Consider the following 13,915-nt stretch of genomic DNA (forward strand, 5'->3'; position numbering starts at 1 on the left):
CCCTTGATAGAATTATTTTTTCTGTACTCACACAAATGGAAACAGAAGAGATGAAAAACCCTGGGGATGCAGCCTCGCAGGTCTCAAACTGCTAAGCACAACCTGCATATCTCTTGGCTGAGTTCCTTTCTTGGCTCAGAGTCAGATTTTGCATGACCTAGGAGGCTTAGGACCCAGGGGGCGCCTTTCAGCTGAAAAACAGCTCGCGCTGCAGCAAGCTAGCTGGGAAGCTCCCAGTTCTAAAGAGAGGCTGTTTACCAGAAGAGCATAACAAGGGCAGGTCTGACTGCAAGGCTGGGACCGGGAGGCAGAGCCGCCGCAAAGGGGGCCCCAGTTAAACACTGGTCGTTCAATCACCTGCAAGATGAAGGAGGCAAGGATGCTGTTGGCCTGGGTACAAGCATTCCTCGTCAGCAACATGCTCCTAGCAGAAGCCTACGGATCTGGAGGTGAGATTACAATCTTTCCTTTCCGCAGCAACTTCATGAAACAGAAGGGGTAAAGTCCCCCATACAGGGCCAGGATGACAGGAAGCGAAGCGTTTAGCTGGTTTCTGTTGTCCTGTGAAAGCTTTTCCACCCCTCCTTTCCTTGTCAGGGGCTTGCAGCTCCATCTTTGCCATTAAGAACAAAGGCAAGAAGCCACTTTCTCTTTGCCTTTCCTTGCTCATGAGTGGATGGAGCTTGGGGGTTCATCTCCCCTACTCCCCAAGCCCTGTTCTTTCTAAGACCTTTGCATGGTGTGGTCCTCCTTCCCCAGCCTCCTCCTGTGGTTCTCCTGCAGAGGGGAGTGGGAGCTTGGAGTCTCATCCAGTCAGCGATGAGGCCGGTTTCCTCTGTTTGAGGCTCTCTTGAATCTTTTGCCTGACGGAGTCAAGGCTCCTGGAGAATTCTCCTGGGAGAGAGTATTGCCTGTTAAACGGGCAGTAGGTGGCCGTATCCGTGGACGAAGAAACACCGGAGTTTATGTAACTGACCATTACAACACAGGGATAAATGTCACGTCTGGCCGCCCACCGTCCCAAAACTCCCATCTCCTCAAAGGGACCCTAAGCCAGGCCTCCTTCTCTCCATCTCCTCCTCCAAAGTGGTCACAAGTTCAAGAGTAACAACCCTTTACACTTCTGCAGCGCTTTCCGGGTTTCAAAAATAAATAAATAAAACCTAACAGTCTCTGAACGTTGACTAAGGGCCAGGCACAGGCTAGGGGCTTCACAGGCGCTTTCTTTTCCGTCTCTTTCGGGCCGCACAGCAACCCTCTGAGGTGTGTGTAGGGTTGTGGGGAGGGGGCGGAGGGCGTGGGGTGTTGCCAGGAGAGGAGAGGGAGGCCCAGCAGGGCCCAGGGTCCCCTAGCCAGGCTGGGGCTCGGCCCCGGTGGTCCCAGCTCCCCTGCCCGCCACGCTGGGCGTCTTCCCTTCGCTGCCCGCTACTCTGTGTCCGGGGGCTTCTCTTCCCACAGGTTGTTTCTGGGACAACGGCCACCTGTACAGGGAGGACCAGACCTCCCCCGCGCCGGGCCTCCTCTGCCTCAACTGGCTGGACGCGCAGAGCGGGCTGGCCTCGGCCCCCGTGTCGGGTAAGTGTCCTCCGGAGGATGGCGCCGGGGCTGGCGGGCGGCAGCCGCGGTCCAGGTCCCAGCCCCAGCACACATTTCCTTCTCTTCCCTCTTAGGCGCCGGGAATCACAGTTACTGCCGAAACCCGGACGAGGACCCGCGCGGGCCCTGGTGCTACGTCAGTGGCGAGGCCGGCGTCCCTGAGAAACGGCCTTGCGAGGACCTGAGATGTCCAGGTACCTACCCGGGACCCCGGGAATCCCCGCTCCTGGGGCTGACAGGGAGCGGCGGACAACCGCCGCGCACGTGCAGCCGCGCGATGCCGGCCGGCCCCGCTCCGCCTTCGCGCCGTCCGATTGGCCAGGGCTGTCTCCAGGCCACGGGGCTCAAAGCCCATTGGCCACCGCCGCCACTCGTATGAGCTCATCCGCGGCGAGCGCTTGTAAACAACTGCGCGGGGCGAGGCTAGGTTTTTCCGCCGTGCGCCCGGAGGAGTGGCTTTTGGACCTTCAGCGTTTGTTGACCGTTTGCTGAGGGTCTGCAGTGCGCTAGACCCACACTGCTCACAACCCCCGCTCCCCCACCTCCCCCGACACACATCGCGGGAAGAAGCCGTTTGGGAAGAAGCCGTTTGGGGGATTTGAGCTTCAGAGAAGTTAAGCGATTGACCGAAGGCAGTGGCAGGGGACAGATTTGAATTCACATTTCTTAGATTCTAGAGCGCAGGCTTTTTGCTCCCAAAGCAGCAAGACAGTTTTCTAGGATTAAATGGGATAATCAAAGTAAAGCTTTTTTTTTTTTTTTTTTTTTTTTTGAGTCGGAGTCTCGTTCTGTCACCCAGGCTGGAGTGCAATGGCGCGATTTCGGCTCACTGCAACTTTCGCCTCCGGCGTTGCAGTGATTCTCCTGCCTCAGCCTCCTGAGTAGCTGGGATAACAAGCGTGCACCACGACGTCCAGCTAATTTTTATATTTTTAGTAGAGACGGGGTTTCACCATGTTGGCCTGGCTGCTCTCAAAGTCCTGACCTCAGGTGATCCGCCCGCCGCCCGCCTGGCCTCCCAAAGTGTTGGGATTACAGGCGTGAGCCACTGCTCCCTGCACAAAGTGAAGCATCTCACCTAAGGATTGGCACAGAGCATACGCTTAGATGTGAGCTGCTCAGAGGAAGCATGGGTTGTTTCCTGGAGTGGAGATGGGGGGAATCCCCTGCAGAAGACGGCAACCGAGAGGGGCCTTGAGAAATAGCAAGGATTTGTACAGATAAAGACGTGGGATGCAGGAGAGAGGCCCTTCCCTACGGCCTTCCCCTTTCATTTGTCTTGTCCCCGAGATGGTTCAGTCCTCTCAGGCTTGATCTTGCTTCTAGGGCAGAGTTTGACTTTGGGTTGTGTGTGGGGGGACGTTCTTAGGTGACCCACCTACATGTCCCCTAACACTCGGACCAGGTTCAGCTGTGGAATTCACTCAGGGCAGTCCCTGATGAGAGCTGTTTCCCACCTCATCTCCAGAGACCACCTCCCAGGCCCTGCCAACCTCCACGACAGAAATCGAGGAAGCGTCTGAAGGGCCAGGTGTAGATGAGATGCAGGTGTTCGCTCCTGCCAACACCCTGCCCTCCCGGAGTGAGGCGGCCGCTGTGCAGCCAGTGATTGGGATCAGCCAGCGGGTGCGGATGAACTCCAAGGAGAAAAAGGACCTGGGAACTCTGGGTATGACGGTCCCCCACCCCTGCCCTTGTTGGGATTCATCAAGAGATGTCATTTGCTGATTGGGGTGTGGCTAATGGGACCTTGTGTCCTGTCCTTGGCAGGCTACGTGCTGGGCATTACCATGATGGTGATCATCATTGCCATCGGAGCTGGCATCATCTTGGGCTACTCCTACAAGAGGTCAGTAGCTTCTCTTCTGGGCCCTCTTGAGAGGAGGAGGGGAGGAAGGTACACAAAGTCAAATCAAACTTTGTGGCTTTCTTTCCCAAAAGGAAGCAAGATGTTGAAAATCAGCTCAAGATGTAGAGACTTGGTCCTAGTCTTTATCCGCTGACCTTGGACAAACCCTTTCCTTTGGTGCCTTTACACCTCACTTAAAAGCCTTGTGAGGTATCTTCTTGTTCCCCATTTTACAAACGAAGAAGCCTCTGTCAGAGACTTGCTCAAAGTCACACTGCCTGGGAGTGGCAGAACCTGGATTCAGACCCAGCTGTTTTGATAGCAAATTCCCTGCTGTCTGATCCAACATGCCTGGCATTGAAGCGAGTGGCACTGCAGAAATCAGGCTGGACACTGATTGCAGGGACCTTAAGACCGAATTCTTTCTGTGAGTTATAAAATTCTGCTACTAGAAAAGGTTTCCAGCCACTGTTTTTGCAGTTGGGGCTTAAATTTCCTGAGCTATAAGCAGTGGGATCTCCTCTGCTAGGGAAGAAAAAAGTGAGATGGAGAACAGAAAGTCTGTTTGCCACTCTTCACCACATGTGAGAAAGCCAAAGAGGTGACCTATGAAACTCAAGGACATGACCTGTGGCTGGGGCAGCAGAAGAATGCTTATTTGAAAGGTCCCACGAGATGCCCATCAGTGACTGGTGAATGATGGTAAGCCAGACTGGCATTTGTCTTTACATCACTGGCTGATTCTGGAAAATTAGTTGCTATTCTTGGGCAAAATCAGGGGATTTGACCTCTAGCCTTGGGTGTCTGTAATATTCTCCTCTATGGTCTGAGAAATCTTCCTATGAGGAAAGTGACACAGTAGCCTGCATTTATTTATTTATTTAATTTCCTTCCTTCCTTCCTTCCTTCCTTCCTTCCGTCCTTCCGTCCTTCCGTCCTTCCTTCCTTCCTTCCTTCTGTCCATCCGTCTCCTTTCCTTCATTTCTTTGATTTTTTTTTTTCAGGGTCTCGCCCTATTGCCTAGGCTTGAGTGCAGTGGTGCGATCACGGCTCACTGCAGCCTCAACCTCCCAGGGCTCAAGTGATTAACCCCACCCACCCCCACCGAGTAGCTGGGACTACAGGCATGTCTCACCATGCCTGGCTGATTTTTAAATTTTTTGTAGAGACAGGGTCTCACTATGTTGCGCAGGCTAGTCTCAAACTCCTGGGCTCAAGTGATCCTCCTACCTCAGCCTCCCAAAGTGTGTAGGCATGAACCACCATACCTGGCATGCAGCCTGCATTTTCCAGTGGTGAGGGCCATGTCTGAGCCCACAGCCTCAGTGGATCACCCAGCAGGGCATCTTTAGAGGCCTTGTAGTCAACCTCTTCATTACAGATGAAAAAGGGGAAGTTTGGGTATAATAATAACAGCAGTAGCAAACATGTACCATATGCCAGACACTGCTTCAAGCACATGCTTTAACTCAATTCTCATAATCACCTTTATGAGGTAAATGTTATTATCTCCAGTTTACAGATGAGGAAACTGAGGCAAGAGGGGATTATATACTTTACCTGAGGTTACACACCTAGCATTTGGTGGAGAGAAGTCCTCTAACTAGCTATCTCTGTGACCCTGGGCAAATTGCTTCAATTTCCTACTCCACATCATTGTGTGAAGCTAAGGCTTGTGACTACTTAGCTCAGGGTGTGGCACATAGTAAGTGGTCAGTAAATGATAGCTATTTTTCTTTTCTATGAAATGTGTGGCTGGGCGTGGTGGCTCATGCCTGTAATCCCAGCACTCTGGGAGGCTGAGGCAGGCGGATCGTGAGGTCAGGAGTTCGAGACCAGCCTGGCCAACATAGTGAAACCCTATCTCTACTAAAAATACAAAAAACTAGCCAGGCGTGGTGGCGGGCACCTGTAATCCCAGCTACTTGGGAGGCTGAGGCAGAAGAATTGCTTGAACCTGGGAGGCGGAGGTTGCAGTGAGCTGAGATTGTGCCACTGCACTCCAGCCTGGGCGACAGAGCGAGACTCCATCTCAAAATAAATAAATAAATAAAAAATGTGGGTAATGGGCCAGGCGCAGTGGCTCATACCTGTAATCCTAGCACTTTGGGAGGCTGAGGCAGGTGGATCGCTTGAGCCCAAGAGTTCGAGAACAGCATGGGCAACATGGCAAAATCGTGTCTCTACAAAAAAATACAAAAATTAGCCAGGCATGGTGGTGGGCGCCTGTAGCCCTAGTTACTAAGGAGGCTGAGGTGGGAGGATCACCTGAGCCTGGGAGGTCAAGGCTGCGGTGAGCCATGATTGTGCCACTGTACTCCAGCCTGGGTGACAGAGTGAGATCCTGTCTCAAAAAAAAAAAAAAAAAAAAAAAGTGGGTAATGGACTAGTGCTGTCTGATTTCTTGTGATGCAGGAAGCAGAGGTCCAGAGAGGGAAAGCATTGACTTGAGAGGACATCCTGACTCCCAGTCTGAGGTTGTTTCCCACAATGGGATGGTTGACATGGCAGGTCCAGGGACACCTGCTTATTCATTTCAGAGTTAGTGATGTTGTGGCTCTAGCCTTACAATTCATAAGCAGACCTAAGCCACACTGGCTGAGTTTAGTCCTTGAAAGATTTCCTTTTTCCCCAGCCACTTGACAGCATTCGGCTGTCCTGCAATCCTGTGACAGTTTCCAGGCCTTCCAGGTGCTTGAACTGACTAAACATTCTTAATTCTTTTTTTTTTTTTTTTTTTTTTTTTGAGACAGAGTCTTGCTCTGTCGCCCAGGCTGGGGTGCAGTGGCCGGATCTCAGCTCACTGCAAGCTCCGCCTCCCGGGTTTAGACCATTCTCCTGCCTCAGCCTTCCGAGTAGCTGGGACTACAGGCGCCCGCCACCTTGCCCGGCTAGTTTTTTTTTTTTGTATTTTTTAGTAGAGACGGGGTTTCACCGTGTTAGCCAGGATGGTCTCGATCTCCTGACCTCGTGATCCGCCCGTCTCGGCCTCCCAAAGTGCTGGGATTACAGGCTTGAGCCACCGCGCCCGGCCAACATTCTTAATTCTGAGCTCAGTTCTGGTGCCCAGTGGAAGTCTTTTTCTTCTAGATTTGTTCCTCTAGGCTGTCATGAGACTGCCCTAAGGCCTAAAATTTATTTTCCTATAAACTCAGGGCAGGGCACCCAGTCACCAGACTCCCTGTCACTAACGACCAGATCACTCCTTTCCTCAGCAGAACTGCTCTCAGAACAGACTGTACCACAGGAAACCGCATGTGGGCTAAAAACAAGCTTGCAGCCTCCATTTCTTCCTAAAGTCAGAGAGCAGAGTGTCCTGAAAAGAGCTGTAGGGTTCAGGTGTCCTCTGAGCCTTGATATCTTGTCTGTTAAATGGGGATATATCCCCCCTTCACACCCACCCATCTAAGATTATTATAAGTATTAAATGTAAACAGAAACAATAGCACACCAATCAGGTAATAATCACAATAGCAGCCAACATTTATTTCATGCTTTCTTAATAAGTAAGGCCCTACTGTATTATCTTTTTTTCTTCCCTGATTATCTTTTTTTTTTTTTTTTTTTTTTTTTGAGACAGAGTCTCGCTCTGTCGGCTCACTGCAACCTCCGCCTCCTGGGTTCAAATGATTTTCCTGGCTCAGCCTACCGACTAGCTGGGATTAGAGGCACCTGCCACCATGCCCTGCTAATTTTTGTATTTGTAGTGGAGATGGGTTTCACCATGTTGGCCAGGCTGGTCTCGAACTTGTAACCTCAGGCAATCCACTCGCCTCGGCCTCCCAAAGTGCTGGGATTACAGGCATGAGCCACTGCAGCCAGCCTCCTGATTATCTTGACTAAGCCTCACAACCACACTAGGAGCACTGTTACATCATTTTACAGTGAGGAGCTGAGACCTAACAGAGTTAAGTACAATGGCCAGGCTACGCAGCTAGTAACGTATGTCTGAGGATTATCAGTATCTCCAACAAGTCCAGCAAGGCCCAGTAGCCTCATGTAAATTTGCTTTGAATCACAAAGGACAGTAGGAAAAATAGAAACTTTAAAAAATAAGGCTGGGTTTAAAGTCAGAAGAAACAAGATCTAGTTCTGGAACTTTCACATATTCTGGATGTTACACTGGACAAGTTATTTACCTTCTCTGGACTTCAATTTCTTCATCTGTACTGTAAGGGGGTTAGATATGATGATCCTCCCAACTCTGTTTCCTAAAAAGACAGTATTGCTGGTGGTAAGACTGGGTTCAAATTCCAGCTCTGCCATTTGCTTAAAGAGTGTAACTTCTCTGCATCTGCCTTCCTATCTATGAAACAGGTCAAAATAGATACCACATAGGTTGTGAGGATGAAATTGGACAGTATAGTTTAGGCATACAATTGGTGTTCCATAACCTGGGAGAGGAAGTTCGAGGCAGCATACAGTAGGGCCTTACTTATTAAAGCAGGAAATAAATGTTGGCTGCTCTTATGATTATTACCTGTAGCTGCCTTGGGAGCTTTTCCTGAGCAGCAGTGTGGCACAGCACTGCTTCTGACAGGGAAAATAGCAGCTCAGAGTAATAATTGAAGAAGACCCATGTAGTCTGAACGAGGTCTGTGGTGCTTCCATACTCTGGGAGAGGAAGTTGGAGGCAGGCAGCAGCTTCATCTACACCTGCTCTCTCTGGCCAGCTGAGCTCCCAGTCCCACCCTGGCCTTGGAGCAAGCAGTCAGGGTAGGTACTGTTAAGCTTTGAGCTCTGCCAAAGGCCATGAGGCTTGCCTAATGGGACGGAGCTTTTCCCTGGCTGGGAAGGGTGGGCAGGCACCAGGCTTCGTCTTAGGGGAGGAAGGGCTGTAAATGGGGGTGGGTGGGAGCTCAGCCTGGCTGGTTCTTTGTCCTGGTAGTCTAGGCCACGAGGTTCAAACAGCCAGTCTGTGACTGAGGAGCTAAGTGTAGTGTCTGCACTAGCTTCAGGGGGAGGTCTTATTTAAAAAGGGGAGGGAAAAACTGTAGGTCAACACCACTCCACCCTCTTAGGAGAGGAGCTAAGTCAGTGAATAAGCCTTTTGTTCTTTCTTGGCTGCCACACAACACCCCGGCTAACCAGCCCCTACCCCAAGCAGTGAGAAGAGGCTAGGCTGCCTGATGGTCAGTGTAGCGGGCCTAGTGGCCTCTCAAAGGTCTCCCGAAGGAGCTGGGAGCAGTCACTGCACCTCCAGGACTCAAAGGTACCATTAACAGCAGGCACATAGGATTGAGTGTGCTTCCGGGCTTGTAAATGGTAAGACTAATCCAGACTAGTCCCAGCATCTGCTTCCTTTACCCTTGACTGCTCTTCCAGCCCTGCTCTGCCCCATTAATACAAATTGATTTTTTTTCCCTGAAGACTTGTATATGATGCAGCCTGGCCATTATCAGCAGCTCAGCTGGCCACAGGTAAAGGAGGTTGCTGAGGAAAGCAGGGTGCCAAAGTTAAACTCAAAAGCCTCAGTTTCTTCATCTATAAAAGGGGGATTAGGCTGGGTGCGGTGGGTCACGCCTATAATCCCAGCACTTTGGGAGGCGGAGGCGGGTGAATCACCTGAGATCAGGAGTTGGAGATCAGTCTGACCAACATGGAGAAGCCCCATCTCTACTAAAAATACAAAATAAGCTGGGCGTGGTGGTGCATGCCTGTATTCCCAGCTACTCGGGAGGCTGAGGCAGGAGAATCGCTTGAACCCGGGAGGCGGAGGTTGCGGTGAGCCGAGATCACGCCATTGCACTCCAGCCTGGGCAACAAGAGGGAAACTGTACCTCAAAAAGAAAAAAAAGGGGGATTATAGCTGGGCATGGTGGTTCATGCCTCAAGAGGCGGGAGGATCCCTTAAGGCCAGGAGTTTGAGATCAGTCCTGGCAACATGGCAGGACTGATCTACAAAAAAAAAAAAAAAAAAAAAGACATCCAGCATGTGCATAGGTAGCTCTTTTCATCCTGGATGATGGGAAGGCCATTAGGCCATTTCCTGGCACCTTAGTACATACTTAGGAAATGTGAATTCCTGCTTTCCCTCTTACTCCAGCCCCTTAGATTTTGAAATTCAAACCTCGGCAAAAGATACTTGTATATTCCATTTTTTTTGTAAATTGCCTTTTGGTCTTCCACAGGCTTAAGGACTCCCTTAATAAAATTAAACCCAGACCTTCCAGATTTCTCCCTACATGAGCAGCCTTGAAGAAACTGGCTTTTATTATGGAGGTGTTTCCTTCTACATGGTAGCAGCTGTGCTGATGAACAGTGCTCAAGGCTAGTGAATCTCAGGATGTGAGTCAAGGAGGTTTTGATACAGACCACCCACCCACGAACACTGTCCCTTCATTTTCCCTCTGGGTGCTCTGCGAGTTTTTCTGCTGTGGCAATTGATGGTGTCCAGTACAGAAGCTAATGAGAAGGATAGGGCAGGAGCCTCAGGTTTGCATGTTCAGAAACCATCACCCAGGGTGATTCAGGAGGATGAGCTCACAGATTTGCCTCCTCTGACCTTACAGGGAGAAATAGAGAATCAGCATATGTCATGTGAAGAATTTTACAGTGTCAGGGGCCCTGGAGATTATCAAGTCCAACTCCTTTTTTCACAGATGATGAAATTAAGGCCCAGGGAAGAAGGGATTACTGGTGTCACATAAACAATACTTGATTTGGCTGGTCAGTAAGAGAATTTCCTCGGAAAATCAAATTAAGATAATGTTGCTTGATGGGTCACGTCATAATTCAGGGCAAATCATAATAACCTCTTAGGATTTTTTCTTTTTTTTTCTTTTTGAGACAGCGTCTCACTCTTGATGCTCAGGCTGGAGTGCAGTGGCGCCATCACAGCTCACTGCGTCCTCGATTTCCCAGGCTCAGGTGATTCTCCTACCTCAGCCTCCCGACTAGCTGGGACTACAGGTGTGCGCCACCACAACTGGTTAATTTTTTATTTTTTGTAGAGCTGGAGTTTTGCCATTTTGCTCAGGTTGGTCTAGAACTCCTGGGCTCAAGCAATCCTCCCTCCTCAGCTTCCCAAAGTGTTGGGATTGCAGGTGTGAGCCACCATGCCTAGTCCCTTTATGAATTTTTATAGCAGTTTCACTATTTTCAAAGTGCTTTCACCTTCATTATCATATTTTGAGGCATATATTGTCTCCATTTCACACATGAAGAAACCAGAGGTTGTTTTGCCAAGTATCACACAGCTAAGGCTGAGCTGGTACTAGAATACAAGGAAGGAGAACTGGACGGTTTAAAAACAGGTCTGAGATACCTTCCTCCTCTATCCTCTTCCCTCCCCCACTCCTTTTCCCCAATATTCTTCCCCAGTCTCTAGAAGTCATTCTATTGAACATCCTGATGGATGTGTAATCCATTTGATCTTAGCCATGCCCCTGAGATGTGAAGCAGGCCCCTGTGTTGTTTCAGTCATCCATCAACTGCTCCTGGGAAGAAGCTCTTTCCTCCAACAGCTGGACCCATGTCTAGTTGCTGGCTTTGGAGGATGCTCTCTTGGGTTCTGAGTGCTGGTTCTGGTGTGCAGTGTGCCAGGCACTCATCAAGCCCTCTAGTCAGCACTAGCGGTGGCCTGGTCCAGTGGGAAGGACCCTACCTGTGCAGACAGAAGACTGGGTTTGAGTCCCTGCTCCACCATTTTTTGTGGGGTGAATTTGGTCAGGTCAGAACTTCTCTGAGCATCAGCCAGAGACATGGATTTGAGCCCACCACATCCTTGGAGAGTGTTCTTAACATCTCTAGGCCATTTCTTTCTCTATAAAATGAATAAGCCCTAATTCTTAGGGTTGAGCTGAGAATGATGTGGGATTAGGTGTATTAAGTCCCTAGCATGGAATGAGCACTCCGTGAGTAAAATGGAGTTATACCGTGGTTTGACCGGGTCAGTGAGCACCATGAAAATTCAGAGGTATGTGAAAACTCTGAGAGGTCTGATGACATTGTTTCATTGTTTCCCATTGACCCAAGCAGCCCTCAGTCCTTTTTGCCCCCTGCATGGGTTAGGGATGGTCCATTTCCAGCCTGGGCTCACACCTTCTGAGACTTAAGGATAAGAAGGCTGTCTCACAGCAGGATGATCAGGCCAGTTTTCTGGACAACTTTATAGGTTAGGTCCAAAGTTCAGATAGTTCTCAGGGTCTCTGGGAGCCCTGGGCTGAAAGAACAAAACTGTGTCTTGCTTTAAGAGTCTCTGTCTGGCCAGGTGCAGTGACTTATGCCTGTAATCCCAATACTTTGGGAGGCAGGAGGCTGGCTTGACCCCAGTAGTTTGAGACCAGCCTGTGCAACATGTTGAGACCCTGTCTCAATAAAAAAAAAAAAAAAAAGTCTCTGTCCTCTACTTTATTTTCACTGAGTCCTGGTGAAGCTGTAGGAAGTCCATACTGCTGTCACCCTGTTTTACAGATGAAGAACCTAAGACCAGAGGTGCAGGAGCTTCTTACTGAGTTAAACGCAGTCTTGCAGAATGGATATCTTAGTATCCTGGACCTGAGTTTGAGTCCTGGCTCAGCCACTGATTTGTTGTGATGATGGCAAGCTGCTGCTACTGCTGAACCTCAGGGATGCCATCTAATGAGCAAAACTATGCAGGAGGCATAGCCTGAATTTTTTTTTTTTTCCTGCCAGGGGGAAGGATTTGAAAGAACAGCATGATCAGAAAATGTGTGAGAGGGAGATGCAGCGAATCACTCTGCCCTTGTCTGCCTTCACCAACCCTACCTGTGAGATTGTGGATGAGAAGACTGTCGTGGTCCACACCAGCCAGACTCCAGTTGACCCTCAGGAGGGCAGCACTCCTCTTATGGGCCAGGCCGGGACTCCTGGGGCCTGAGTCCCCTCAGTGGGCAGGAGCCCATGCAGACACTGGTGCAGGACAGCCCACCCTCCTACAGCTGGGAGGATCTACCACTTTGTGTTCTGGTTAAAACCCTACCATTCCCCCTCCTTTTTTGGTGAATCCTAATAAGTGACAGAAGCAGATGGCACTGTGGGCTGAGGGTAAGGCTGGGCAGGGTCCTAACAGTGCTCCTTCTCCATCCCTTGGAGCAGATTTTGTCTGTGGATGGAGACACTGGCAGCTCCCACAGTGATGCTGCTGCTAAGGGCTTCCAAACATTGCCTGCACCCCTGGAGCTGAACCAGGGATAGATGGGGAGCTCCCCCAGGCTCCTCTGTGCTTTACTAAGATGGCCTCAGTCTCCATCATGGGCTTGAGTGGCATACACTGTTATTCATGGTTAAGGTAAAGCAGGTCAAGGGATGGGATCGAAAAAATATGTTTAGTTTTTAAAATATTTGGGATGGAACTCCCTACTGACCTCTGAGAACCAGAAGTGAGTCTGTACAGAAGTCAGAAATTTTGGGTTGAGAATGAGATCTAGGTTGTGCTGGTATGCTCCAGCTTGCTAGCAATGATGTGCCTTGACAACTATGGGCCAGGCCTGGGCCCAGGGACTCTTCCTGTTTCACAAGGAAAGGAAGGGAAGAATTGCACTGAGCATTCCACTTAGGAAGAGGATAGGGAAGGATCTGCTCCGCCTTTGGCCACAGGAGCAGCTTTGGCCACAGGAGCAGAGGCAGACCTGGGATGCCTGTTCCTCTTCAGGGATGGATAGTGACCTGTCTTCATTTTGCACAGGTAAGAGAGTGGTTAGCTAACCTATGGGAATTATACTATGGGGCCTTATGAGCTGCTTCTAAGAGGTTAACCTGGAAACTAAGCTCAGAGGCAAGATAATAAAGCACTTTAGGGCTTGCTCCTGAGTTGGGCTTGATTTAGCAGGTGGTCCTGTGGGCCTCCAGGCCAGCACCTTCCTGTAGGGCAGTGGGGCTAGGGTCACAGCCCCTAACTTACAAAACAATCAAAGAATCATTAGAAAGGGTTCATTAAACCTTTTGGACACAGGGCCTCAGAGAGGAAAAAGTGACTTGCCCAAGGTCATAAGCAAGCTACTGGCATGGCGAGAGCCCAGCCTCCTGACTGAGTGCAACATTTCTCCACTGCACTGTGGTAGCAGCTCAGCAGGGCCTCTAAGCCTTGATGTCACACTCGAAGGCCTGGCAGCCCCTGGCCATAGAGCTTCCTTTTCAGAGCCCTTCCACTGCCCAATGTGGAGATGGGGGTTAGTGGGGCTTTCTATGGAGCCATCTGCTTTGGGGACCTAGACCTCAGGGGGTCTCTTGGTGTTAGTGATGCTGGAGAAGAGAATATTACTGGTTTCTACTTTTCTATAAAGGCATTTCTCTATATACATGTTTTATATACCTCATTCTGACACCTGCATTTAGTGTGGGAAATTGCTCTGCATTTGACTTAATAAAAAAAAAAAAGACTCCACATTGCCAGATTTTTGAGAGGTAATAGGAACATTCCCTATAAGTTGAGAAGCTTTGTGTTACCTTGTTAACACCTGTGTGGCAAGCTCTGGGCCTTTTCTTCATTCATCCTGGCCCTGTTAC

At 49.9% G+C, this 13,915-nt stretch overlaps 1 protein-coding gene and 1 long non-coding RNA gene across 4 annotated transcripts in view; one reads left to right on the forward strand and one right to left on the reverse strand.

Moving 5' to 3' along the window:
* The window catches only part of LOC114670373 (uncharacterized), a 51,231-nt gene extending 49,330 nt beyond the window's left edge, over positions 1 to 1,901 (reverse strand). The window contains exon 1 of the long non-coding RNA XR_013399282.1: positions 32 to 1,901. This is a non-coding gene — a long non-coding RNA (uncharacterized LOC114670373). The remainder of the gene's footprint in view (positions 1 to 31) is intronic.
* On the forward strand, positions 236 to 13,322 carry PIK3IP1 (phosphoinositide-3-kinase interacting protein 1). Of its 3 annotated transcripts, XR_001447743.3 has the most exons (7): positions 236 to 449; positions 1,459 to 1,575; positions 1,671 to 1,790; positions 3,065 to 3,265; positions 3,367 to 3,445; positions 3,538 to 4,147; positions 12,083 to 13,322. XR_001447743.3 is itself a non-coding variant. In XM_015150060.2 (6 exons), the coding sequence occupies exons 1-6, from the start codon at positions 365 to 367 to the stop codon at positions 12,285 to 12,287; spliced, it is 807 nt and encodes a 268-aa protein (XP_015005546.1). In that variant the 5' UTR covers positions 236 to 364; the 3' UTR covers positions 12,288 to 13,322. The 3 variants fall into 3 exon arrangements, 2 of the variants coding, with proteins under 2 accessions (XP_015005546.1, XP_015005548.1); XM_015150060.2 differs by lacking the exon at positions 3,538 to 4,147; XM_015150062.2 differs by lacking the exons at positions 3,367 to 3,445; positions 3,538 to 4,147.
* The last annotated feature ends 593 nt before the right edge of the window (positions 13,323 to 13,915 follow it).

The sequence above is a fragment of the Macaca mulatta genome, chromosome 10 (assembly GCF_049350105.2).
Source record: "Macaca mulatta isolate MMU2019108-1 chromosome 10, T2T-MMU8v2.0, whole genome shotgun sequence".
Taxonomy (NCBI): domain Eukaryota; kingdom Metazoa; phylum Chordata; class Mammalia; order Primates; family Cercopithecidae; genus Macaca; species Macaca mulatta.